Source organism: Suillus plorans, assembly GCF_016647745.1.
Source record: "Suillus plorans strain S12 chromosome Unknown HD556scaffold_29, whole genome shotgun sequence".
Classification (NCBI taxonomy): Eukaryota; Fungi; Basidiomycota; class Agaricomycetes; order Boletales; family Suillaceae; genus Suillus; species Suillus plorans.
This window is the reverse complement of record NW_024537413.1, coordinates 99,047-121,701: the sequence shown is the minus strand read 5'-3', so window position 1 is coordinate 121,701 and position 22,655 is coordinate 99,047. Positions and strand designations below refer to the sequence as shown.

Here is a 22,655-nt window from a genome sequence, read left to right as displayed (position 1 = left end):
TCTTCCACCATGGAAGGAAAATAGTAGTGGCTAGACCCTGCCATGTAGTCACAGTTAACATAAAATCGAGCACGAGCTGGCGATATGTGGTTTAGGACTAGGTGCGTTATTAACGCGGATTCTTTCTATTGCTCTAAGGTCAATGATAATCGCAGCTTCGCAGGTTATCATGATCTTAGTCGGGACGGCGTTTGCATCACACAATTTTTTATCCATTGAGCCTGAGAGGCCCACCTGCTAAATGACAACGCGTGTTCGATCCATGCCAGATTGAACTTTCACTAACAGCGCTCGCAAAACTCTAAAACATGTTTTTCAGGCTCCAGCGCTGTCATAGCAGCTTACTCTCTCAACTCCATCATGGTCGACGTATCACGACTCAGGAACTGACATTCGACCGACAGGCCCATCTAGTTATGTCTAGTCTTTCCATCCCCAAATGCTTCAGGGCCTGGACGTTCATCAATTGAGGTGAGCTCACCCAAGGCTTTCATCTCAACAGTGTCTCATTGTATGTCGTTATTTAATTGCAGTATGTAAACATTTCGGTTCTTCCCATTATCATAATGCCACGAGAGGTCATCCCTTTACATAGCGTCGAAGCCAACTTTGCATGGACTGAAAGCCAATCTGCTGACAATCCCTCGTAATGCGAATATGAACGGCGATGTCCATGATTGCTTCTCAACTTCAGCTTTATCAGCTGGTTGAAGATATCTCAAGCAAAGAAACTCACCTTTCGTCATAAGCAACTGCTTAATTGTAATCTCTCGCAATGCCTGAGATGAACGGTGATGTCCATGATTACTTCTCGACAGTTTCGAGCAATGAAACGCATCTTTCCTCGTAAGCAACTGCTCAACTATAACTCCTTCTGCTCGGTAGTTTACCTTGAACCGAGGAATGTCATCACGGGATGCAAGCCGCTCATTGATGTCGTCAACCAAAGGCTTATTGAGCTCCTATTCTCAACGTAATTCCTAGGAGTGTCAGCGCCACCCGAGTCGGTATGACACAAAAGATCCGCACTCATGGCCATTTCTTGACAGTGTTCAGCGTAGGCATTCAGTAATCGGTGGCCTCACTTGTTTAGTGACGACGCTTCCCTGCGAAGGGTTCACTTCGTGTGATTCAACCAATAATAACGTGTTCCTGGGCGTTCGACGTTCAACGTTCAACTGTCCATGTCACTGACAACAACTTTCTTGCGCTTTGCTCGCCTAATGATTTTGCATGATCCAACGAGCTGTGACTTCACTAGTGACACCAGGCGGGCCGCCGCATCAGCATGCATTGCAGGGACAAAAGGATATGACGGGTTATCTTTTTCCTGTCGTTCCAGATTCGGGCAGCCTCACGTATCCTTCTACTTCTTCAGATCTTGGATGCCTCCAATACCCAGGTCTCAATTAATTATGTTCGGCACACGCACGGGCGCACTCGCAATCGTGATTATAACAAGAATCTTATCGCTCTTCGCTTCCCTGCGACTTTACGGTGCTCTCTCGGATTATCCGTTCTCATTGCCGGCACCGATCCACGTCGTGCATCGACGTGGTGTCATCAGATGGCCTTATCTCACTGCAAGGGACAGTCCTACGTATTCCGAATCGAAGAATCGAAACCTTGATTTTGTCACAGTGGTCGCAAACAATATGGCCAGATCGAGTTCTGCAAAATTTCGGCGGAGGAGTTTACAGACTTGAAAAGTTCAAAAGTATTCAACTCGACGATGTAGTAGTGTAACCCTATCACGATTGGTAGTAAGGCCATCAGCACTAGTGTCTCCAAGGGTGCTCGTTGTTTCACCCTGCAGTTGTCAGGGAAAAAATTTAGCAGCTCCCTGTTGTCGTGATTCACCCATATATTGCGTTTGGGGTAAAATATGTCATCATTGATCAACTCAGTATGCTCTGCATGGCAAGCGCACTGTGAGGGTGACGTTCACATAATGGTATAGATACCTTGTCCAAAGAAGAAACATTATTCTCTTGATGACACAGGCAGTATTTGCAAAGCAAGTTCTTCTGCAGCCCCTAGGTCCGAATCATTCGCATAGCCCCGATACCAATCAGTAATCTTGACAGAACACTGATTGGCACTGAACAGGGGACCGACCAAGAAGCGACGGTGCAAGCAGAATACCGACGAGTCTGGGTTCTGAAGATCAGTGTACAATAACCGCGCCTACTAGTAGGAAGGCCGGCTAAAACAAAAACAAAAAGGAGCTCAAATCAAATCGCACCCGAGAGAACGGCCACGTACCAGGTTGCTGCGATATCCTCAACGATAGAAAAATTCTCTTCATCATAATCAGGAAGGTTCAAGACAAATCATAAGTTTGAATACAAGACCCATCAGAGCATCTGCATGTGAACCGAAGCCCTCCGGGAGTGTGGACCGAGTTTCAAAATGGAGGAAGTTCGGGAAATACATGAGGCGCATGTACTCCATGGCCACTCAGGCTGTGGCGGCTCGTGAGTCGTGGCAGTAATGCAAATAGAGATGTGATAGGAATCATAGGATGTGATCCAGTAAGTGAACTGCCACGTCGCAGTTGTTGTTCATCGATGGTTCATCGTGGGTTCCCCGTGGGGCACGCGGGATGATCATCAACCTATTCATGTCACACATATCATTTTCTCGGATCTATGTGATAAAGACGGCCAGAGCATTGGATTTCATGTAACAGGTTCGAGATACCAGGACTTACTACAGTCAACTCAGTACCATATACCACCAGTGACTAGTTAAAGGTTAGTCCAGAACTGAGTCGGACCATGTTGAAAACTCCCGCCGGCGGTTGACCTCACCAAATGCTTCCGCTACGCCACTGATCAGCATGTAGTTTGCACGTTGATATCCCCGGAATTCGGCAGGAGTTGAAAAACATGGTGATAGCCTGATACTAGTACTAGATAGGTCCCGGTCAACCATGTAGTACCTTAACTGTGACGTGTAGTCCGACAAATCTAGCTAGTTTGTTTCGTAGATCAACAACGAGGATGACTAAGCGCGTACCCCGGGCACGCAGGCTTGGCACAGACCCCAGACAGCGCACGCTCGTCGTGGTCGGCCACCGTATGGCGGTCTGGGCAGCGAAAACCCTTTTGGAAGGGCGATGAGGTGGGAGTACCTAGTTTACATAGCTGAGCAATATATTATCGGGTAGGGCAAGCGAGAAATGCGTGCCGTCATCGTGAAACCGACTTATAAAAATGGTATCATGTACAGTTTTTCATAGGGCATGCTCTCCTGCCAGAAACAGCATGCACTATGAGTTGCTTGACTCTCTGGATCCTCATGGGGCATGCCGTTTCCATCCGAAAGATAGGAATCGGGTTTTTTTAAAGCACTCGAAGCACCTTCAAGTTGTCGGCATTAATATTGACGTGAATCGGCATATGGAGACACAGCAAACGTTTTTTGCGCCCAAAAAAAAATCGCGCCGAGGTGCGGGATAAATTCTACCGTAGCTAGCTACAAACCTTTGCATTGGAAACAGTATCTTCCTCCTTTCGAACAAGGAATGGACTAGAAACAAGCGATACGTGTCGATATAGATCGAGCCTGTAGATTTGATTGTCGTGTTTAGAGGTCGAGAGGTATTAATAGATTTTCGTTCTGTTTAGTCGAATACATGCACTCTAAAAACATTGCATCGAGCCCAGAAAACGACATCGAATGAGTTATCATATTAGGGTATAGTAGGATCCTTACCCACCATACTACCTCTCACACCTCGGTCTCGTTTCTCGGACCACCCCTGGGGCCCTAGTAAGACCGTGGTCGGGACCCACTCTTAGTCGTTAATATCGGCGCCATTGCCACCTTGCATCATCGAAGAGGAACCAAGCTAAAAAGACCCTAGTGCGTAGAAGCCATAGAACGAGTATGATCATACTCCGCCGCACCGCAGCCTTTTTCTTATCAGTTATGGATCCTCAGAGTAAATGCAAAGTACTGACCTCCTTGATGTCAGCTGCTAGCTGATATGTTGCTCCAGCAGCAGAGAGAAAATGCACTTGTTGGTTCCCGCTGGTGACCATGCAACAGTGAAGATGACACCAGGAATGATAGGTAGACTGCCAGGCGAGGGATTGGTCGGTGGTGCTAACCGCGGACGATTCGCGGAGCGCACAACAAGAACTTGCATTCGCAAAGGTAATAGTCGGACGTTACAAATAAGTCGCTTCTTCGTTCCAAAAGTTTAGAGCAATCTTCACGGCAAGAAAAGGGACTATACCTGTTGCGAAAGTATAACTTTACGCGTGTATTCAAATGTAAATATGAAACTATCAGAAGTCAGTTTCCTCATGACAATAGTTTCGGGTATCTCGGCAACTACCATGTTCGTAACGCCATCGAATTCACCAAGATCAACATTTCGAAGGTCCGAACCGCTGCGAAGGTATCCGAAGAGAAATGGTGGGGATTGGGATGCAGCAAATTGGTGCCAGAGTAAGAACACGAGAGGGCCAGAGAGATCAAGCCAGAAATCAAAGAGAACCGATCATACATGATTGGAAAAAGAAACAGAAGGTCTTGAGGTAAAGTGATATTTACCAGTCAATTGGCCTTGTTTCATGTTTGTGACACTTTCAGCGGAGAGGTTAACCGCTGTGTTAAGAATACAGCCATGGCCCGATTGTATACACACGGCAGTGATGCCAGGCTTCAGAGACAAAATCTCTGGCTGGCATAAGTGGTGAATAAGTTCATCCGGTGCAGGCAGTCATAGCGAGTGAATCAACTGCTCACCGCTCTGGGTTTGTAGTTGTCGTGTTTTAGTCCGCGAGAGATACAATTGAGGGCTAACTTGAAACACAAGGGAATGGCCGTATCAAACCGGGGTTGCGGCAGGGACGAATGGTGCGTGATTCAACTACACTGACTTGGAATAAAGCAAACGCGTGGGGCACAAATTACGGACTTACACAAACATTATGCACATGCACAACGCATGCATATGCAAAATTGGTCAAACAATCGCTGAATCGATTTGCACTGGTGATGGGCGCTCGTAGAAAGAGTTTAGGGCAAGCGGCCCTGCCGCCAGCTCCGGAAGACCCGCAATCAATTCAGTACCGAGATCTCCTACATGAAACAGAATCGTACGTATAAATACAAGCCACCGAAATCACTAGCTGGTGAGTTTCACTATGACATCGAAGTCTGGATCTGACAGACCTGCATTTTTTTTTCGAACTTTGTGAAGTTTGCATCAAACTCAACTTTATTCCTCTCGAATTTCTTAGGACGATCTCCATCCACTGGCTCACGCGCTACTCGACCTGCGACATAATCAAGACCAGAGAATAAATTCCCGATTTTTGCGCGTCCTCAACAACATATTACCGTACACGCCACAACCAAATCCGATAAAAAAACATGAATATTCAATTCTCATACACCATGTCATAAGCCATGTAATCCGTGTGCAGCATACAAATGATTGAGCGGGTATCATACATGTGAAAGAGCTACAAAAACATCAAGTCAGCACTCCGCAAGTCATGCAAACACTGAGGTGCGTGCTTACTCCGTGTGCGTTCTCAAGCAAATTCTTGTGTGCTGGAACGTAGGAGATCGTTCAGCACCCTGACCACCGTACCAGCAGCATCTCGCACGATGTCTCTGTCGCTCTCCTTGACTTTCGGTAGTAGCTGGGTCTCGAAACGATCAGGATGCCATCGTCTGATGTTCTCCTTGATGCGGTCCTTCGGAGGCTTGTCGACAGGATGCAGAGAGGATAACATGTAGGCTGTGATGTAAGGAGCTGTCACGTCATCGGGGCCACTTGGCCGTTTGAACACAGGCCACGGGAAATCGTCCCATACCAAAACGCCCAACACGCCAGATATCTGCAATTTATCCCACTGACCGCGATGGTGCTCGAAAAGTCTGATAGTGTCCTGCTTTCCCAAGGCTTTTCCAGCCTTTAAGAGTCTTTCCTGCTCTAACTTGGCTTGCTCCCGACGGAATTGTTCCTCGCGCTGCTGAGCTTGTTCAGCCTGACGACGGTGGAAATCCGCTTCTGAAAAGGGGGTGGGTGGGGGACCGGACGTTGTTTTGGCGTTCTGCTGGGCTGACGGCGTTGGTGGCTTAGGTGTGCTCGGCGACTGCGAGCTGGCTGTCGAGCTCGGCCGAGTCGAGGATGTCCAGGCAGCACTGCTACGACTAGTACTGGTCGATCCGGAGCTGCTTCTATCTGTGGGCGGACTTGGTCCAGGCATGCTACGATCACTACGATTGGGAATTGGCCAAGGTCCCGTAGAAGACGAAGAAGATTGAGATGGAGAAGTAGCCATCTGGGGAGGTGGCGTGGGTCGACCAGTCTCCGGTGGATAAAAACCCCAGGTCTCCCATTCGAACCTTTCCTGCCTCTTCTTCTCTTCTGCGCGCTGGCGGCGTATCTCTTCTTCGCGCTTCCGAAATTCATCCTGCTGAACCTTCTGCTTGTCGTCTGATCTGCGGATCGCCTCTGCCTCCCGGCGAAGCAACTCTTCCTCCCGTCGCATAAGTTCCTCCTCCTTCCTCTGGATCTCTTCCTCTTTGGCGCGTGCTGCCTCTTCCTTGAGCCTAGCGTCCTCCTCCTTGCGTTTAACTTCATCTTCCTTGCGTTTCGCTTCCATAGACTTTCGCGAAATCTCTAGCGCAACACGTTTCTCCTCCTCCTCTAAACGCCTGGCCACTTCCTCCTCCTGTTTTCGAAGGTCTTCCGCCCGTCTCCTGGCCTGGGCCTCCTGCCTCCTAACTTCCTCCTCTTTCCTCCTCGCAATCATCTCCTTCCGCTGGATTTCATCTTCCTTTCGTTTAGTTTCCTCTTCCTTCTTCCTCGCCTCCTCCTCCATTCTCCGGACCTCGAGCTCTTTGCGATCGGCCTCTTCCTGTCTCCGCCTAGCTTCCTCCTCCTTGCGTGTGATTTCATCCTCCTTCCGCCTAGTTTCCTCCTCCTTGCGTTTAGTTTCCTCCTCCTTGCGCTTGAGCTCCTCCTCCTTTAGCTTAGCCTCCTCCTCCCGTCTCGCATCCTCCTCCCGTCTCCTTAATTCCTGCTCACGCCGAGCAACTTCCTCCTCCCTCCTCCTCAAATTCACACTATCCTCTCTCTGACGCATCTGGCGTTCATCATACTCCCGCCACTCAGCATCATCAAGATCTACATCATACTCCCCCTCCGACACCTCGTGATGCGTATGAACAGGTCGAGCAGGATAATACCCGTTCTCGCCCGCATTATACCCATAACGCATGTCCTGCGACGACAGCCTCGCGCGCAAATTGGAAGACTGCCAACTCCGCGGGACTTCTTCTGGTGTCTGGGGAGAGCGCGAGGTCTCGTAGCGGGTGTCATACGGCGAGCGTGAGGGGCCATTCCAGCCTTTGGGACTCGGGCTGGACTGGAAACCGCCATCGTCAAACGTGAAGGATTTCTTGGTCGCGATGGGTCTGCTGGCTGAGGGTGGGGGGCGAGTGCTGTCTGAGGAACGGGTGTAGCTTGGGCTGTCTGCAGGGCGAGAGTATGCGATGGGGACTGCGGAGCTTGGGCTCTCTAAGGGGCGTGAGTATGCGATTGCGGAGCTTAGGATGGGCGCAGATGTGGGCGGTGGATAACGGTCGTCCAGCCGCTGAGGCGTAGTCGCTATGCTAGCCCGAGCTTCAGCATAAGTGTACGACGTCGTTCTCTCTCTATCTCTTGCTCTATCTATGAAATTCCACTCTTGTTCCACAGCCGAAATGCGCTCTCTTTCTCTCTCCGACGCACTGGGCATGATATCGTGCGGCTCGGAAGAAAACGGGATGTTGAACACTGATGGTGCACCCCGATAGGAAGAGGTAGTGCTCGCTGTGCTCCCACGACGCGCGATACTGAAAGTACGAGACATCTGAGCGTCTTGTTCAGGCGTGATAGAAGGGTGCCAGAATTCTGGGAGTTGTCTGGTAGAAATGCTAGTTTTGCGGCGAAGACTTCCGCGTCTGATGCTGTCCTGAGCATCCGTAGGTGAACGAGCAGATCTAGGCATGTCGTCTAGTTCGTCGATAGTGGGTGAAGGCTTTGGGCGCTCAAAACCTCTGTCTGTCGTATCCAACGTAGATGGTGGTTTGTATGATCCCACTCCAGAACTACTGACAGACCCGGCACGAGCCTTGCCGGTATCGCGAGGTGGTGGTACGTGGTCTTCCTCAAACTCCCGACTGGGTAAACGAGGGAAGTAATCTGCCTCGTGCTCTAATTCCGCTTGCTCGTGTGGGGTCCAAACACGTTCTGGAGAACGGCTAGAACGGGATATTGAAGGATCTGCGATAGGCTGCGAGGAAGAAGAAGGATGAGCAGCTTTATCTTTGCGTTCTCTTTCAATCTTGTCTAGGATAGCTTGTTGCTCCTTTATCATTGTGTCTGACCATTCTTGATCTAAGGCCTGACCGGCAGCCCAACGGCGTTCTTGGCGTTCGCGCTCTAGGGCAATACGGAATTGCTCCTCGGCAAGATTACGGATGTTCTTCATGGTAGCAAGGTGTTCCTCGGTCAAGCGTTCGCGGTCGAGAGCGCTGACTGGGGCTCTCTTGAGGGTGTCATGCAGGTTCTGTTTAGCTTCGTCGACCATGGAACGCAAGTTGTTCTCGATATCGACTTTGAGACGACTCTTCCATTGTTCGTCAGGCTCGAAATCAGCAGCGGATTGATTGGTAGATGATTCAGTGGTAGTTTGAAACAGGGTCGTCATGACGTGTCTGTAAGAGGTAGATCAGCAAAATATGATGAGATTGAGTAGAATAGTTTGAGTACCGTACAGTCGAGGAGTCGCTGGCTTTGGCGGATTGAAGAGAATAGTGAAATGGAGTGGAAATGATGTGAGATGACCTCGAACACTCTGTTTAGAAGACGGCGGCTAAGTCTGATTGCGAGGAGCCTGTGATGTGATTATGCCTCGTGTTGGGGCACGCGTTGGGGAAGTTTGAATATAATATAGGCGGACGGACTTACGCAGCTGGTAAAGGACCAGCAGCATTCACGATGAAGCTGGCAGATAGATAGAAAATCAGGGTAGTAGAGGGCTGAGAGATGTAGATTGCAAGAATCAGGAGGGTAGATATGATCAGTGATCACAGGCTAGACATGAGGATGAACTGATTGCGATTATAAGACTATGTACGTTTAGATCAATTGATCTGGAAAGAAGAGATTGCTTACCCCGTTACTAGAACGTAGAAACTGTGCGTTAGGAACGGTTAAGCCGATGATGTCGAAACTGCAGTAGTACTGCTAGAGCAGTAGAAGGCGTCCGACTGGAGCTCGATGAACTGACCACAATTAGCAGTATCCAAGATACCCCACACGTTTATTATCGTTGCATCTTTTTTTCTCTCGGTACTTCTTACTTTGAAGCCTGATTAAGTCCCGCGAAGCTTAGGGCTCACGAAAAAGAACAAGGGTGGATGTTGATAGCGATTGCATGCACTGTTGTAAATAATTGGCTTGAAGGTCGAACGAGATGATCATGTAAACGTGCAGTTGGCGAAACTGTGACCAAAGTTGAGTCATCGGTTGACAATACGTTGCAAACATTCACTTGTACGGGGAACGTCGAGGGTGATGACGGTCAACATAAAACAACGTGTGTTTACCTCGGAAATATTGTGATTTGTGAGGGCAAGGCTTTTAAGTCCCTGGAACTGTGCCAACGAGTGACGAGTAATTGCCAAGTGATTGACGCCTTGTCTAGCGGGGGAATAATGACTAAAGTTTCCCATGACAGCGAACAGCAAGTTAACACACTGCAGCAGGTTAGTAGTAAGTGAATTCCGACATGGTGGGATTACTCTCAACGATGGGAGAATGATGTCCTAGGGAATACCGTATGGGTTAGTACTAGGGCAGTGAATAGTCTAGCGTTGCTCAATCCAAGTTTTATCGAGACTTGTCGTCGTGACGAGTCGGTGATAGAGCTGGCAAGGCACAGAATACTAAACCTAATAAGGTGTCCTCGAGGTAAACACGAGGCGTATGTTGAACCGGTTCCTTCTAAAAAATAATATAGTAAGCACTGCCAGTGGTAAAACAAACAAACTAGCTGTTCTCAGATCACAGAAGTGTCCCACCATGTACCGCAACTAATCTCACTCGATCCCATAAATTTACAGGCAGCCGTGATCACATCTTCCCTATCATGGATCGATCCTAAACTCGATATCACCTTTTTCTGGAAATTTGGGAATTGCCATCCCTCAGCGCTCCATATGCCGCACGAGTCACTAATCGAACCACATACTTACTATACACAAAAAAATCAACATACATCTTTCAATCCCTCCCACTTGATCAATGCCTCCAAAACGTCGAACAGCTGCAAAGAGCACTCCTGCTCCAGCAAAGCCTGCTGCTCCTCCCCCTCCTAAACCAGCGCCAACTCCACCACCTGTCAAACAAGCCCCATCCCCGCCACCTCCACCTCCGTCTCCACCCGTCATCGAATCCCCTTCAACCAAAGTTCGCAAAGAATGGCTAGATTTCATCTCTACTTGGTACGAGCCACAGAAGAAGAAACTCGTAGACCAACTCACCAAAGAGCTCGACACCAAATACAAGAAATTAACATCTAGAATGCAACAGAACGCTCGTCACGCAGAGATGGAGAAAAAACTCTCCGAGATCATGACTCAGCTGGCTGAACCCGCTCATGAAGAGTGGAATAGTCGTCTCGCTGCACAGCAGCTCCGCGTAGATGATTGGACAGATATCACAGAACAAGAACAGCAGTCTGTCATCGACGTCTTTAATGCGTTCTATGACGACAATGAAGAAGAAGAAAATCATCCCACCCCCTTTGATGCCAACGAATTAGAGGAGCCAGTGGCCTCGGCAGTCGAAGAACCTCAACTTGGAGATTCTTCTCCCTTCTTCACAATCCGTCAATCACCACCAACACCCGTTACAGCCAATTTCCAGCTCGTCAATCCATCTTCCTTCTTCATGGACACTATCTCCCCAGCCAAGCAAGCCAGAAAGCTGCCGGAGCTCGCCATGGTACGTCTTCAATTTGTTATCATGACGTGTCACCCTGACATGGTGCTGTGCGCAGGATAACCTGGCAACCCTGAGCAACCTAAGCACGGGTCGCACCCCAGCTGACACTAGCTCAAACACTAGCACAGCACTCGGCTTCCAAGGCTGGGCCTCCGAAGCTGGACTAGCACCCCAAGGCGCCTCCCAGTCAACCAACCGAAATCGCGCCACAGATAACATATCCCGGCAACCATCCGCCGCATCTTCTCCCCTGTTCTCCTCTCAAACCGCTCCAAATAACTCTCCCCCTCAGCCCTCTTCGAAAATATCACCCCTAACTGCCAACCACACTCTTGTCCCAGGTAAACGTTACATCGGGCCTGTTATCGCCGAAGAGGAAGCCGAACCGATCGATGAAGAACTTCTCAAAGCCAAAATGGCTGCCGATTTCCTCGAGTACAAGATGGAAGTCCGGATTCAGATGATTCAGCAATTCCACGCAAAGGCATCTGCTATCGAGATCGAGCTCGCGAGACAGCTCGAGAGCAGCAATAGCACTAGCTCGAAAGAGAGCAGACTGCTTACATTGCACGAACACGAGGAAAACATGATGTCGCTTCGCGAGTCTAAGGAGCTAGAGAGGAAGAAGCTGTGTGATAAGGAACGCGATCGGAGGTTGCAGGAACATAGGTTCCTTCAGCAGGTCGCTGCTCAGAAGGCGATTAATCAGACTCGCTTGAACGCGAGCGCTTCGTCTTCCAAGATACCCCCTGCTTCCCAGCCGGGATGGACGACTCATTCCGCTCCTAAACTCGCCAGTCAAAAAGAGAACCTCTCCACGGGCAGCCTGCCCACAAAGCCTGATCCTCCCAGCATACTCAAGAAGTCTGCTAGCGCTCGTTCCCATGACATTATACCCGGCTTCGACGAAGCTGCATTCGTGAAGGCTCAGGCGGAAGCTGCGAGCTTGGCAAAAGGCAAACAGCCTGCCTCCACCCTCAACCGACCTAGTGTGCTGAAAAAGACAGAAAGCGCAAGCTCGCACGACGAGCCTGTTGAACCCGTCGTTCCATCCCCACCTCCCACTACACACGCCACAACGGGCAAGAAAGGCAAGAAGACGTCAGTTGACACCCAACAGCCCAAAACCGTCACTTTCAACGAAGTGCCCGATGCCGATGCGGAGCCTCCTCCAGCAAAGGGTGCAAAGGGTGCAAAAGGCGCTCGCAGTCCATTGTTTGTGATGATTGAGGAGGAGCCAGATGAAGACGCTGATCCCTTGTTCTCCACGTGGAACCCCAAAGCTGCACGAGCTACCATGCCTGCGCCTGCTAAGAAGGGCAAGGCTGCAGTTGTCGCTCAAGAGGCGGTCGTCGAGCCAGCTCCTCCTGTGGCATCTGCTCCTGTCTGGGGTTCGGCGGCAGCGGGGAAGAAAGGCAAAGCCCCAGTTGCACCTGCAGAATCTACGGCAGAACCTTACCAGACATGGACCGCGCCTGGGAAGAAAGGGAAAGGGAAAGGCCCAATTATACCCGCAGAACCCATGGAAGATCCTTTCCAGACGTGGAACGCGCCGAAAAGTTCGGTATCGACTAAGAAAACAAAGGTTACCGTCACGGAAGAGCTTGATGAAGATGCTGAGCCGGCTGCTACTGCTTGGGGTGTTGGGCTCAAGGGTGCGTCGGCGGCGGCGAAGAAGGTGGTACCGCAGCCAGAGGCCCGTCGTGGTGCTCAGTCCTTTTCGAAATCTGCTCTGGTCCAAGATGTTGATGAAGAGGAGGACGAGGAAGAGGACGAGGACGAGGAGGACGAGGAAGAATGGGACCAGATCCGGCCCGCATCTGCCATACCAGGGGGTCTGGATACTGGTGAAGCAGAAAGCGACGCATGGGGATCTTCCTACTGGGACAACCTCACCAATGGGCAACCCTTCTCACAAGCCTCAACCGAATCCGCTCCTCACTGGAGCAGCTTCGCCAAAGCGCACCCCACCGCAGACGAATCTGCCCAACACATGGTATGGACGCCATCAAAGGAAGCAGAAGAAGAGAGCGGCGATGAAGATTTGGGCGAAAGCATGGAGAATGCCCTCTGGATGCAATACGCCATCAGCGGAGGCGAGATCCCTGGCTTCGAGGGGCCTGACCCGCAGGAGAACGTCCACGTCCACGCTCCTGTGAAAAGCACTTCAGCCGCTGCCATTTCCCACAAAAAGATCACCAATGAGCCAACCACGAGTATCTGGGAGCAAGGGAAAGGGAAGAAGAAATCAGCGCCCGCGATCGAGACCAGGACAGAAACGACCCGTGCTGCGCAGCAAGTGTCTACGTCATCCAGTGCTCGGACGGCTCAATGGCCAAAGGCCAAGATGGAGATGGAGAACTGGGCTTCGCGCCTCGGCCAAAGCTCTGGCTCCGCTAGACATTTGTAATGTTTTTTCGTTCTTTTTTAGTTGGTTTCATGATAAGACGGACAACTCGCGATTATTTTCTAATGCTGTGGTCACTGATCGTTTGATTGTTTTTTTTGCTATACTGTTTTCGCGGCTTACTGGTTAGGCCTTGCTTTTACCTTACTAGTTCTGTTTGATATAATCGTCGAGTTTTATGTGTATCTGTCGTCAATCGATTTGCATCGTCATTGGTCCTTGTGGTTTCTGTGTCTGAGCGAGTAAGGGCAGGTTTAGTAACGGACCATGCGTTACATAGCTACGGCGTTACATGAAGCTATCAGTTACAAGACCGCATAGTTTTCGAGTAGTATGATAAAGCTGATGTACATCGTATATCTGTGATACAATAATCAAAAAACAATGATTGAAATCAAAAAAATAGCGGCGACAGGACTGAGAATCTGATACTCAAACTACCTTCTTGTCCTCTTCCGCAGGTTTCCTCCGCTCGAGGACCTCGACCCACTTCTTTGGGAACCAGCCTTCACGGCCCTCGCGTGTCCGACCTTTCCACCACTCACTCTCCACCTCTAACCGTGGATCTACCTCCACACCAGTGCTGGGATCCAGCTTTCCCATGATAGCGACGATGTCATTCTCCTTCAGCGCAAGCTCTGATGGAGATGAAGGCGTGAATGGATATAGTGCGCGTGCAAAAGTAAGTGTCGACGGATCGAGGGGACCTAACGGGCCACCAGGTCCGATCTGTGCTTGTTGCTGTTGCATCGCACGCTCATTGAGAATTTTTATGAGCTTCGTCATGGCGTAAGGAACGCCAAAGATAGCGAGGAAAAATATGATGATGGGTTTTCGGCTGGGCTTGATAGGAGGAGGACCCATGGGGCCCTGGACGGGCTTTCCGCTAATGAACTCTCTGAATTCACCTTGTAGGCTAGTAGAACTCGGCCGGCCGGTAATGAGCTCCTTCATCCACCGTATAAGACCAAAGAGGCCCAATACACTGCCCAAGGCATTGCGGAGGTGGCTGAACTGCTCGACGACGCCGACCATTGCGAAAAACGAGCTGTGCGTCGCCATGAATGTGGACTCGAGCATTTGTGCTACGCCCGAGAAGGTCTGGACGATGGAGTGGAGGAGGGAGAAGGTGTGTTGGGTCGTGGTCTCGAGGGTCTGTGAAAGGGAAATATTGTTGGGATCCATACCAGGATACATGCCCATTCCACCCATTCCACCCATTCCGGGCATTCCGGGCATGGCGCCATACATACTGTTCATGCCATTCATGCCATATCCACCATAGCTGCTGCCGTACCCAGTACCATAGCCGCCGCCGTACCCAGTACCATAGCCACTGCCCACTCCGCTATAGCCGCCGTACATGCTTGAGCTGTATGGCGAGGACCCAAATCGTGAGTACGGAGAATATGGGGTGTTGTAAGGTGCAAGGTTAGATGTAGATGAGTTGGAGAGAGCTGAGGGACGTGCAGGCACTGAAGGTAGTTCTGAAGAGAAACTTGTCGTAGTTGACGATGATGCGGGAGCGATGGTTGTTGCTGGGGCTGCTGCTGCTGTGCCCCGCTCCCAAGGTTTTGGTGGTGATGCCATAGCCGTACTCACCGTTGCCAACGACGAAGAGATAGAATGCGTGTGAATTTCAGGTAGATCATTATGTAATGTAATTCGCTCTCAAGCTTCAAGCTTCAAGGCTCTGCGCTCCCCCGAAATTATGTAAAATGTGTTTTCAAAAACATGTGGGATAAAGGACCAGCCAGCGCTTACGGTACTAGCATAATCTATATGTGATGAGCGCGCAAGAAGCACCTGCATAAGTATTACATTAACCGTAACGACCGTACTGCCGAAGCTAATTCATGATGAGGTATGCACTCTCTCAAGCTAGCAGTCTCGAACAGACGGCAATGCCCTTATACAACGCCGATCAAAATGGTAGGCTGCCTCTTTAGAGGTGATGACCGCATGCTCTTCCGAGGCTTACGTGTCCTGGGTTGCACAGGAGACGACCTGATGATTCGGGGTTGTCCATCCTTCCTAGGCCTCAAGGTTTTGTAGACCTGCCATTCCTTCCCTTCGACGGTGATGCTACCGAGGTGCTTGGTGTTCTCCTGGTCCGCAGGTTTGGTTTGTATCTGCGGGGCTTTCGGGGAAGGCAGCGTTGGTCGAACTTGAGGCTTGAACGCAGGGTCGATTATGACAGTCCCATGTGCTCCAAGCATGGGAAGACCTTGAGAATTCAATCTCTCACCCCTAGATCCAACTCCAAACTCTGATATATCCTCTTGCTCCTCGATAAAGATAGACGGCTCAGACGAGACAAAGTGAACACGTCTTTCAGTGCCCGCACCAGCAGACCCAACCGCTGCCGGTAAAGTTGTGTTCATCTCTCTCACCACCCGTTCCTTTTCCTCGTGGCCGAGTAATTGTCCCACCTGAGTCAAAAATGTCTCGTGGTTTCTCTGGAACTCATGCTCGAGAATTTGCTCTTTCGTTAAGTTCGTGGCAGAGCCGACGGGCCTCTGCAATACATATCTCATGCGAACGCCAGAGCTAGTCTGTTCGACAGTGCGAGTTCCCAGTGAATTGTTGTGCCAGAAGTCGATCCCTTTGAAGCCGATGCGCTCGGGGCTGCGCTGAAGTGGCTGAGGCCTCTTTACGGGTGTGTGAAGGACAGAGCCCGCGTCGAACGCATGCTGTGTTACAGGAGTCTGAGGGAAGCACGCCGTGGTGCTTGGCGGTGGTGTGGCGCCCCCCTCCTCGTCTACATCCATGCTGTTTTCTTCTTCATTATCGTTCGTGTCGTGTTCGGGGTAGATCCAGCGCGTATGAGCGCCAAGACCAGTAGCAGTTTGAGTGATCATTACAGACGTGCCATCTACATCACGACATCTGAGATAGTAGCCTTTGGCGTTGCCAACATTAGTCGGGCGTGTGACATTGGGAATGGAAGATACCATTGTGGAGTATCGTGATGTGCGATAGGGGTGTGGGTGATAACAGTGAGTAAAGTGTTCAGTAAAAGTAGTGTGTTGGTAAACCTGGAAAGCTCGTTCAAATACGTTTCACCGCAGGTGCTTCGACAGGGGTGTGGATGAAAGGATTCTTTTGGGCTTTGTCCACTCTTTTATGTGTTTGAGCTGCCATTTCAGGACAGTTGTCCGGACCAGGGACGGCCACGCTGTCCAAGGCGGGTTCTTTGACTCGGTAAGTTGGGCGCAAAAGTGCTAGTGTGGCGGCCTTGGCGCTTGGAGAGCGCTGATGATGACCCGGCGCGTTTGGCATCGACGTGACTCGGTGTAGGTTTGTGGCAGACTGGCGTGGGAACCCGGTACATTTGTAGTTTACCACGGTGGACAACTTGTCCGTTGATCAACTTCGTTATCATGACGCCGGAACTGCACATGTGGACTAATATTTGTTCCGTCATTTTGGAGACTCAACCAGACTCCACAAGCAGAATCCACAAATGGTTTCAAACCCATTATGATGATAAGTTCCTTTGAACCATTGAATTAACATGTCGTGAATAACTTTCATATGTTGGTACGTCGCTAACTGCGAGACTGACTCACACTGCTGACGCCTGAAGCTGTTGCATGCCCACTGTTACCAAGGCAAGGAAATCCAACGAGCTGGATTCCAAGGATGCGAACCTTAGTGGCCACAAGCTTTTTACTCGGAGCAACTTGAACTTGTCATTTTTTCACTGGCTACCACTGATTGATGTCACCCCCTTCAAAATCAGTCATCCACATTTTTAAACTGAACCGCAGAAGGACAATATATTGTAATGTCCACTACTTCGTCACGGAGTCTGAAACTCCTCAAGAAATCATATTGATCGACACAAGTAGCATGAATTGTGGACCATTTTACTCGAATGAGAACATCCACAGCTGAAGCCGTTAAAGGTCGCACTTCCATACGAGCGTGATGTTCCAAGACCATAACACAACACCTCAAGACACTCAGTCAACGTCCAACTACCTTGAAGAAATATGTTCTACAAGTCGCCATACCGTCATATCCCCTTCTTTCCGCAAACACCTGCTGGATTCAGGATGTTGAACCCCTCGAAGAAGCCTATCTTTCGTCCCACCATTTTTTCGCGTATTCCTTCACCGCGCGTCGACTCCTCTTCAAGCGCCCGCAAGCCAAATGTCCCTGCGTTCTTTGACTACAACGCACCTCCCACACAGGGTCTTCCGTACATTTTTGAGCCCGCCTCAGCCAACACCGCCCGTGTCAGGCATCTACCCAAGAACGTTGCTCCAAAAGTCTTCAAGAAGAACGCCCCCACCAAGGCTTTCCCCAGTCAAATCATCCACCCGCGCCGCAAACTCTGGCACAAACGCTTCACTTACCATCTCACAGTCACTCGTCCTGGACTCCGTCGCAAAGGCCCCCGGTTCTACAACCCAGCGAAGCTAAAGCGCAAAAAAGCAGCGGTGGCCCTAGACAACCTCGAAAATGCCGCCTTCAAGACTATGCAAGCCGACGGTATGACCGCCGAAGATCGTATCTTCCTCAAGCAGCTTCAGGAGCTCCGCCTCGATCAATTGCGTGGGCACGCGCTTGGAGATGCTAGAGAGGTCGTCGCACGCGCTGAAGCATTGGGTCCGCAACGTGAGTTGGAGCACGCGGAGCGCGACCGTCAAGCTGCCCTCCGATTGGAGGAGAATGCACGGAAGAAGAAGGAAGAGGAGGAATCTCGCCGTTTGGAGGAGCTGCGCCGCTTGGAGGAGGAACGTCAGCGGCAGGAGGAGGAGAAGCGTAGAAAAGAGGAGGCCAGGCGCAGACAGGAAGAACTTAGGCGTCGCGCAGAGGAGCAGGCGCGTCTTCGTGAACAACGCGAACGCGAACTCCAGGCCAAACGAGAGGCTTTCCGTAAAGCTCAGGAGGAAGCTGAACGTCGGGCCCGTGAGCAAGCCGAACAGCGCCTTCAGGCAGAAGCTCGACGACAAGAGAGGCAGCGCCAAGAAGAACTTCGTCGCAATAAAGCTCAAGCAAATATTGTTGCTTTTTTCCAGCTCTACGACGCAAAGTGGCAAGAGCTCAAACTAAGCAAGAATTTGGCTTCGGTCATGCTCTGCGAGATGCCGTGGCCCACCTTTCAGCAAGGCTGTACATCCCCTCATGACATCTCGCGCCGCAGCATGGAGGAATTCATCTTCCACCCCCTCCGCCCAGGAATCGAGACCAAGTCGCGCAAGGACCGACTGAAGGCAGAGATACTTCGATTCCACCCCGACAAATTTAACTCACACACCGTGCACAAATTGCAGGAGTGCGATAGGGGAAGGGCGATCGAAATTGCGGGAGCGCTGGCTAGAATGCTGACAAACATGATGGCTGAAGAGATTCAGAAAGAGACGGGTCGATAGGTCAATATATACTGCAGTGATTCATATCTTTAGCGTAACTAGAATATGTCCATCATGACTATTACACCATGTTTAACTTTGCAAGTGACCTCAGCCGCCCTTGAAATTTTGAAAGGCACCTTTAACGTGCCTTACAACTCATGACCAATCTTCTAAGCCGGCGGCATTTTAATTCCGACATTCACTTACCTGCGGTTGCGGGTCACCGAACTTACCAGGTTACCAGTTTCAAGCAGACCGCAATGCCGACCGCTACAACAACGATGGCAACGGCAACTGTCTCGATGTCCGACAAGCTACTTAGACCGTCCAGCAAAAGTTCGTCGACGACGGAGGCAACGCTAAAATCGCTGTACAACCGTGCAGCGCGAACATTCCTTCACCGAGACGTCGCAGTCACGTTCACACTATTAAGCGCTGCGTTCGCACTCCTCCCACCTCCCCTCGCGCCCTCGCCTGATCCCCTAGATGTCCACCGGAGAAAGTGGGACATCCTTCGCATCACCCTCGAGACCACCGTCTTCTCTTCTACTCCAGACCTCGTTGGCTTACCACAGCCGCTCCGAGAATCCCTACTCTTGTCTCCCCAATCATTCATTTCCAATTTGTATGCTCGATCTCTCACTTTGTTTACTCCTTCGTCACTGTATCGAAAGCCGAGCTCCGCATTCCTCCCGCACCAAGTCGTCATCACACTCATAGCATCCAGCATCAAGATAGATTGTTTAAATATCGGTCGCGACATCACAGAGGACTGGCTATCGACACGCGGCCAATACGAGTTCGTGCCTTCAACAGGTGAACCATATCACAAGGTTCTGGAACTCTACTGCCTGCATGTCTTGCCTCGTTTGGGTGAGTGGGAGTACGGCAAAGAATTTCTGTCAGACGAGAATGAGCTCTCATCTGACAAAAGACGCGTGAGTTTAATTTCATGATTCTTGTATTCTACTGAATATGATATTGCCAGGAACTTCATTCGGCTCTTGAGGCCCAACATGCTCAGGCGCTAGAGAGTACAAAGCGGGAGACGCCAAAACCCGAGCCTCCTCCCTCCCCTATACCAATACATCCACTCCGCTCTCTATCCCCGGCATCCTCCTCCTCCTCTCTATCAACCACATCTACCCGCACCGCAGTCCCAGCATCTCCCCGTCCAAAAATTACCCGCCAACAATCCACATTCTCTACATCTGCAGTTTCAGACGTCACGGTGACTATATCCCCTCGTCACCGCCACAACCAAAGCACAGTGCCCCGAGGAAGTTCAAGTGCCAGTGCCGTTCGCATCTCCCGCCTTCCTCCAGTCGACCACAATCTTGCAACCACACAGCCCCCAACCTCCCTAGCACTCATTCGATCCTATTTAAATTACTATTTCACCGCAAACAAAATTGCCACTCTATCGGTGTTGTTCCTCCTAATTCCCCTGCTGTCTTTGATCCTTCGGAGACGGCGGCGCTTAGAGACACCTTCGGACTTGGTACGGAGGAGGCTATTGGAAGCGCGTGATGATTCGATCGTGAGACGGTTATGGAATGAGTCGGTGAGGGCCGTTTTGGATACTGTTAGGATGGGTGGCGGGGGACTTGTATAGCTTACGGTGCGTTTGCCTTTGTTTTTGGGGATTCGTCGCCTTGAAACTCTTGTTCGCTGTCTTACCACATGCAAGATGAATGAATACACTTACTGAGATATGCAAGCGAGGACTTGGTTGGCAACTTGAAAACGGGTATGACACCTCATCTACCCAGGACCACCCTCCCCAAACACAAATTCTGAATCCAATGCGAGTTCGATACTTAGACTTCGTTTGCGCGATCAAAGTCCAACACACACTCTCGGCTTCTCCATCTTCATGCACGAACCATGCTCAAGTACTCCTTGGCAAATTCCTCTTGTCCATACTTTAGTCTCGTTCATTTGCTTCTCTTCTCCAAATTTCTCGACGTGCAGATGCTGAGCGAAAAAAGCACACTGCTTATGAAGACAACACTGTTGGTGGCGTGCCATTCAGTCTATGGTGTGTCGCCCTGTTCAGCTGCTGTAGTCAGAGTGGGATAAGAAATCTGAGCCGACGATGGCGATGGCGTAACACTATGGAGAGCATCTGGAAATGCGGAAGACAGACCAACAACGGCGGTACTCCCCCATCCCCAACAGGAATTCAATACCCCTTGAAACCAGCTGGATGCCATTGCTCCCAGACCCACCTATCAACGACTATGTGCAAGAACCTCGACATGATGTTGTGATAATGCCTTTATAGACCCTTCTAGTCCCATGCGTGACATGCGCGATGCCTGGGGCTGACGTGCAATTCGAGCTGGTTTGCAACGCACATGTTATGAAAATGACCAATTTCGTGTCTTGGATGACGATGTTCATAACCGCTTCATTTCACTGCCTTGTGGACTCGTATGGTAGATTAATCTCGATTGGTACGTGGTCCATCCACCAGACATCAAATGCTCTCATCAGTATTTGTACATCAGGTTCCAAGCTGTCAAGCGTAGCAACCACTCTACGGGGGCCCTCTACATGACCTGTTGCAACAATCTCGTGGTCTTCACTACCTTACCGAAAAAACTATGGTTATCCCTGGACCCAATGAACCGACACTCATCCAGCTCAACAAAATAGCGGAAATATTCGTAGCTGAAATGATCGAGCTTTATGGTGGTGCGTATTCATTCATCTTGTTATAAATATACTGACTTTGTGTAACAGGACAAGAATTTCACACATGCGGACATGAAAACAAGCACCCATCCATTCAGTCCTCAATAGTGAGGTTTTCGATCTTGCAGCGAGTCACAAAATCGAAGGACTTGCCTCTTTCTCGTCAAAGTTGTTCATGTGTCCGCAACGCGATACAGTTTCGTATTATCTTGTGGACCCACGAGGTTTCGATCCAACAAGTAAGTCAGGATTGATGGGCGGTGTTGGGTCATCTCTAATGTGGCTGCAGACTTCAGATTACGCGATCTATGGCGTTATACGAGAGATGCCTTTCATTCTCGTTTTCGACGATAATGATCAAAAGGAGATATTGATCGTTGTGGAGTTTACTGGTTGGTATTTAACTTAGTGGACCCAGTGTAGCAGCGCTCAAGGGCTCGAAGATACCAGAGGATTTGTTTGGTGCGTTTCGGTGAGGTCCTGCCATGTTCGTGGCTTCGGAAGGTTGCTGGAGGTGCGCAACCGTCCCAGTGTGCAATACCTGAAAGGGGGAGTAAAAGGGAGTAACCAGTAATATTTAGTGTCTGGGATTCATTCTGAGATGATGACTTAGGTTAGATGGAAACGTGGACAACTATATTAGACTCGCCCACATGGCTTCAATGAACGCCCTGAAATCGAGCACCACATGGTAGGTTACCACAGGCTGTGAGTACTAAATTGGTGACAAGCCTTTGTAGTGGATTGGGTTGCCCAGAACAAATGCTATCCTCTACAGCAGATTGCTTCGATCATTTCACACTCAGGCTGTCACCCGTTGGGACCTGTCCGCGCTCCCGCGAAAAGCGATTGAACTCGTACCAGTACCCCCATCAGAGCCAAACAGGACATGTGCCGTGGGTTAATTGGTGGACTCGATATGAATCAAAGTACGGTTTGGCGTTAAATGTCAATTGAAACGTGTTCGTGATGGCCAAACCGCGTGCTCGGATACCATGCATGCTGGGGGCCAGTTAGTGTTAACCCAATCATAGGACTGGCGAAGATGACGGATCCGTACATCAATTAAGTATCCCGTAACATGATCTACAAAGAACGTGCGTTGATCGATCGGCATCTTCCCATGACTCGTTACTTACTAGTACTGATTGCCATG

At 50.2% G+C, this 22,655-nt stretch overlaps 8 protein-coding genes across 8 annotated transcripts; 4 read left to right on the top strand and 4 right to left on the bottom strand.

Annotated features, from left to right (window-relative positions):
* Positions 1 to 3,739: 3,739 nt before the first annotated feature.
* On the bottom strand, positions 3,740 to 4,812 carry HD556DRAFT_465119 (uncharacterized protein). The gene is made up of 5 exons (XM_041310681.1): positions 4,762 to 4,812; positions 4,349 to 4,692; positions 4,247 to 4,295; positions 3,969 to 4,192; positions 3,740 to 3,920 (listed from the first exon to the last, which is right to left on the bottom strand). Exons 2-4 carry the CDS (start codon positions 4,519 to 4,521, stop codon positions 3,986 to 3,988), a joined length of 429 nt encoding a protein of 142 aa, XP_041160012.1. The 5' UTR covers positions 4,522 to 4,692; positions 4,762 to 4,812; the 3' UTR covers positions 3,740 to 3,920; positions 3,969 to 3,985.
* Positions 4,813 to 5,383: 571 nt separating this feature from the next.
* HD556DRAFT_464638 (uncharacterized protein) lies at positions 5,384 to 9,163 on the bottom strand. The gene is made up of 3 exons (XM_041310678.1): positions 8,794 to 9,163; positions 5,543 to 8,733; positions 5,384 to 5,483 (listed from the first exon to the last, which is right to left on the bottom strand). The coding sequence occupies exon 2, from the start codon at positions 8,724 to 8,726 to the stop codon at positions 5,556 to 5,558; it is 3,171 nt and encodes a 1,056-aa protein (XP_041160011.1). The 5' UTR covers positions 8,727 to 8,733; positions 8,794 to 9,163; the 3' UTR covers positions 5,384 to 5,483; positions 5,543 to 5,555.
* An 881-nt stretch (positions 9,164 to 10,044) lies between these two features.
* On the top strand, positions 10,045 to 13,659 carry HD556DRAFT_1373317 (uncharacterized protein). Its single transcript, XM_041303009.1, has 2 exons — positions 10,045 to 11,026; positions 11,082 to 13,659. Exons 1-2 carry the CDS (start codon positions 10,325 to 10,327, stop codon positions 13,434 to 13,436), a joined length of 3,057 nt encoding a protein of 1,018 aa, XP_041160010.1. The 5' UTR covers positions 10,045 to 10,324; the 3' UTR covers positions 13,437 to 13,659.
* Positions 13,660 to 15,059, bottom strand: HD556DRAFT_1373314 (Peroxin 13, N-terminal region-domain-containing protein). The gene has a single exon (XM_041303008.1). It carries the CDS (start codon positions 15,021 to 15,023, stop codon positions 13,866 to 13,868), a length of 1,158 nt encoding a protein of 385 aa, XP_041160009.1. The 5' UTR covers positions 15,024 to 15,059; the 3' UTR covers positions 13,660 to 13,865.
* A 5-nt stretch (positions 15,060 to 15,064) lies between these two features.
* Positions 15,065 to 16,755, bottom strand: HD556DRAFT_1373313 (uncharacterized protein). Its single transcript, XM_041303007.1, has one exon. It carries the CDS (start codon positions 16,388 to 16,390, stop codon positions 15,344 to 15,346), a length of 1,047 nt encoding a protein of 348 aa, XP_041160008.1. The 5' UTR covers positions 16,391 to 16,755; the 3' UTR covers positions 15,065 to 15,343.
* A 1,180-nt stretch (positions 16,756 to 17,935) lies between these two features.
* On the top strand, positions 17,936 to 18,817 carry HD556DRAFT_1237661 (uncharacterized protein; the record flags this gene model as incomplete). The annotated part of the gene is made up of 1 exon (XM_041297919.1): positions 17,936 to 18,817. One exon carries the CDS (start codon positions 17,936 to 17,938, stop codon positions 18,815 to 18,817), a length of 882 nt encoding a protein of 293 aa, XP_041160007.1.
* Positions 18,818 to 19,101: 284 nt separating this feature from the next.
* On the top strand, positions 19,102 to 20,414 carry HD556DRAFT_1432197 (uncharacterized protein; the record flags this gene model as incomplete). The annotated part of the gene is made up of 2 exons (XM_041305097.1): positions 19,102 to 19,737; positions 19,788 to 20,414. 2 exons carry the CDS (start codon positions 19,102 to 19,104, stop codon positions 20,412 to 20,414), a joined length of 1,263 nt encoding a protein of 420 aa, XP_041160006.1.
* A 704-nt stretch (positions 20,415 to 21,118) lies between these two features.
* On the top strand, positions 21,119 to 22,013 carry HD556DRAFT_465208 (uncharacterized protein). The gene is made up of 5 exons (XM_041310682.1): positions 21,119 to 21,258; positions 21,313 to 21,499; positions 21,548 to 21,738; positions 21,796 to 21,891; positions 21,943 to 22,013. The coding sequence occupies exons 2-4, from the start codon at positions 21,409 to 21,411 to the stop codon at positions 21,871 to 21,873; spliced, it is 360 nt and encodes a 119-aa protein (XP_041160005.1). The 5' UTR covers positions 21,119 to 21,258; positions 21,313 to 21,408; the 3' UTR covers positions 21,874 to 21,891; positions 21,943 to 22,013.
* The last annotated feature ends 642 nt before the right edge of the window (positions 22,014 to 22,655 follow it).

What these genes read in the sequence shown, in the direction of transcription:
- HD556DRAFT_465119 (XM_041310681.1), bottom strand. Translation starts at nt 4,521, where the DNA reads ATGTATGATCGGTTCTCTTTGATTTCTGGCTTGATCTCTCTGGCCCTC. An exon ending in TCGATGGCGTTACGAACATG is followed by an intron (nt 4,296 to 4,348) that starts GTAGTTGCCGAG and finishes GACTTCTGATAG; the next exon opens with TTTCATATTTACATTTGAAT. An exon ending in AAGTTATACTTTCGCAACAG is followed by an intron (nt 4,193 to 4,246) that starts GTATAGTCCCTT and finishes GGAACGAAGAAG; the next exon opens with CGACTTATTTGTAACGTCCG.
- HD556DRAFT_464638 (XM_041310678.1), bottom strand. Translation starts at nt 8,726, where the DNA reads ATGACGACCCTGTTTCAAACTACCACTGAATCATCTACCAATCAATCC.
- HD556DRAFT_1373317 (XM_041303009.1), top strand. Translation starts at nt 10,325, where the DNA reads ATGCCTCCAAAACGTCGAACAGCTGCAAAGAGCACTCCTGCTCCAGCA. An exon ending in AGCTGCCGGAGCTCGCCATG is followed by an intron (nt 11,027 to 11,081) that starts GTACGTCTTCAA and finishes TGCTGTGCGCAG; the next exon opens with GATAACCTGGCAACCCTGAG.
- HD556DRAFT_1373314 (XM_041303008.1), bottom strand. Translation starts at nt 15,023, where the DNA reads ATGGCATCACCACCAAAACCTTGGGAGCGGGGCACAGCAGCAGCAGCC.
- HD556DRAFT_1373313 (XM_041303007.1), bottom strand. Translation starts at nt 16,390, where the DNA reads ATGGTATCTTCCATTCCCAATGTCACACGCCCGACTAATGTTGGCAAC.
- HD556DRAFT_465208 (XM_041310682.1), top strand. Translation starts at nt 21,409, where the DNA reads ATGGTTATCCCTGGACCCAATGAACCGACACTCATCCAGCTCAACAAA. An exon ending in AATGATCGAGCTTTATGGTG is followed by an intron (nt 21,500 to 21,547) that starts GTGCGTATTCAT and finishes TTTGTGTAACAG; the next exon opens with GACAAGAATTTCACACATGC. An exon ending in ACGAGGTTTCGATCCAACAA is followed by an intron (nt 21,739 to 21,795) that starts GTAAGTCAGGAT and finishes TGCAGACTTCAG; the next exon opens with ATTACGCGATCTATGGCGTT.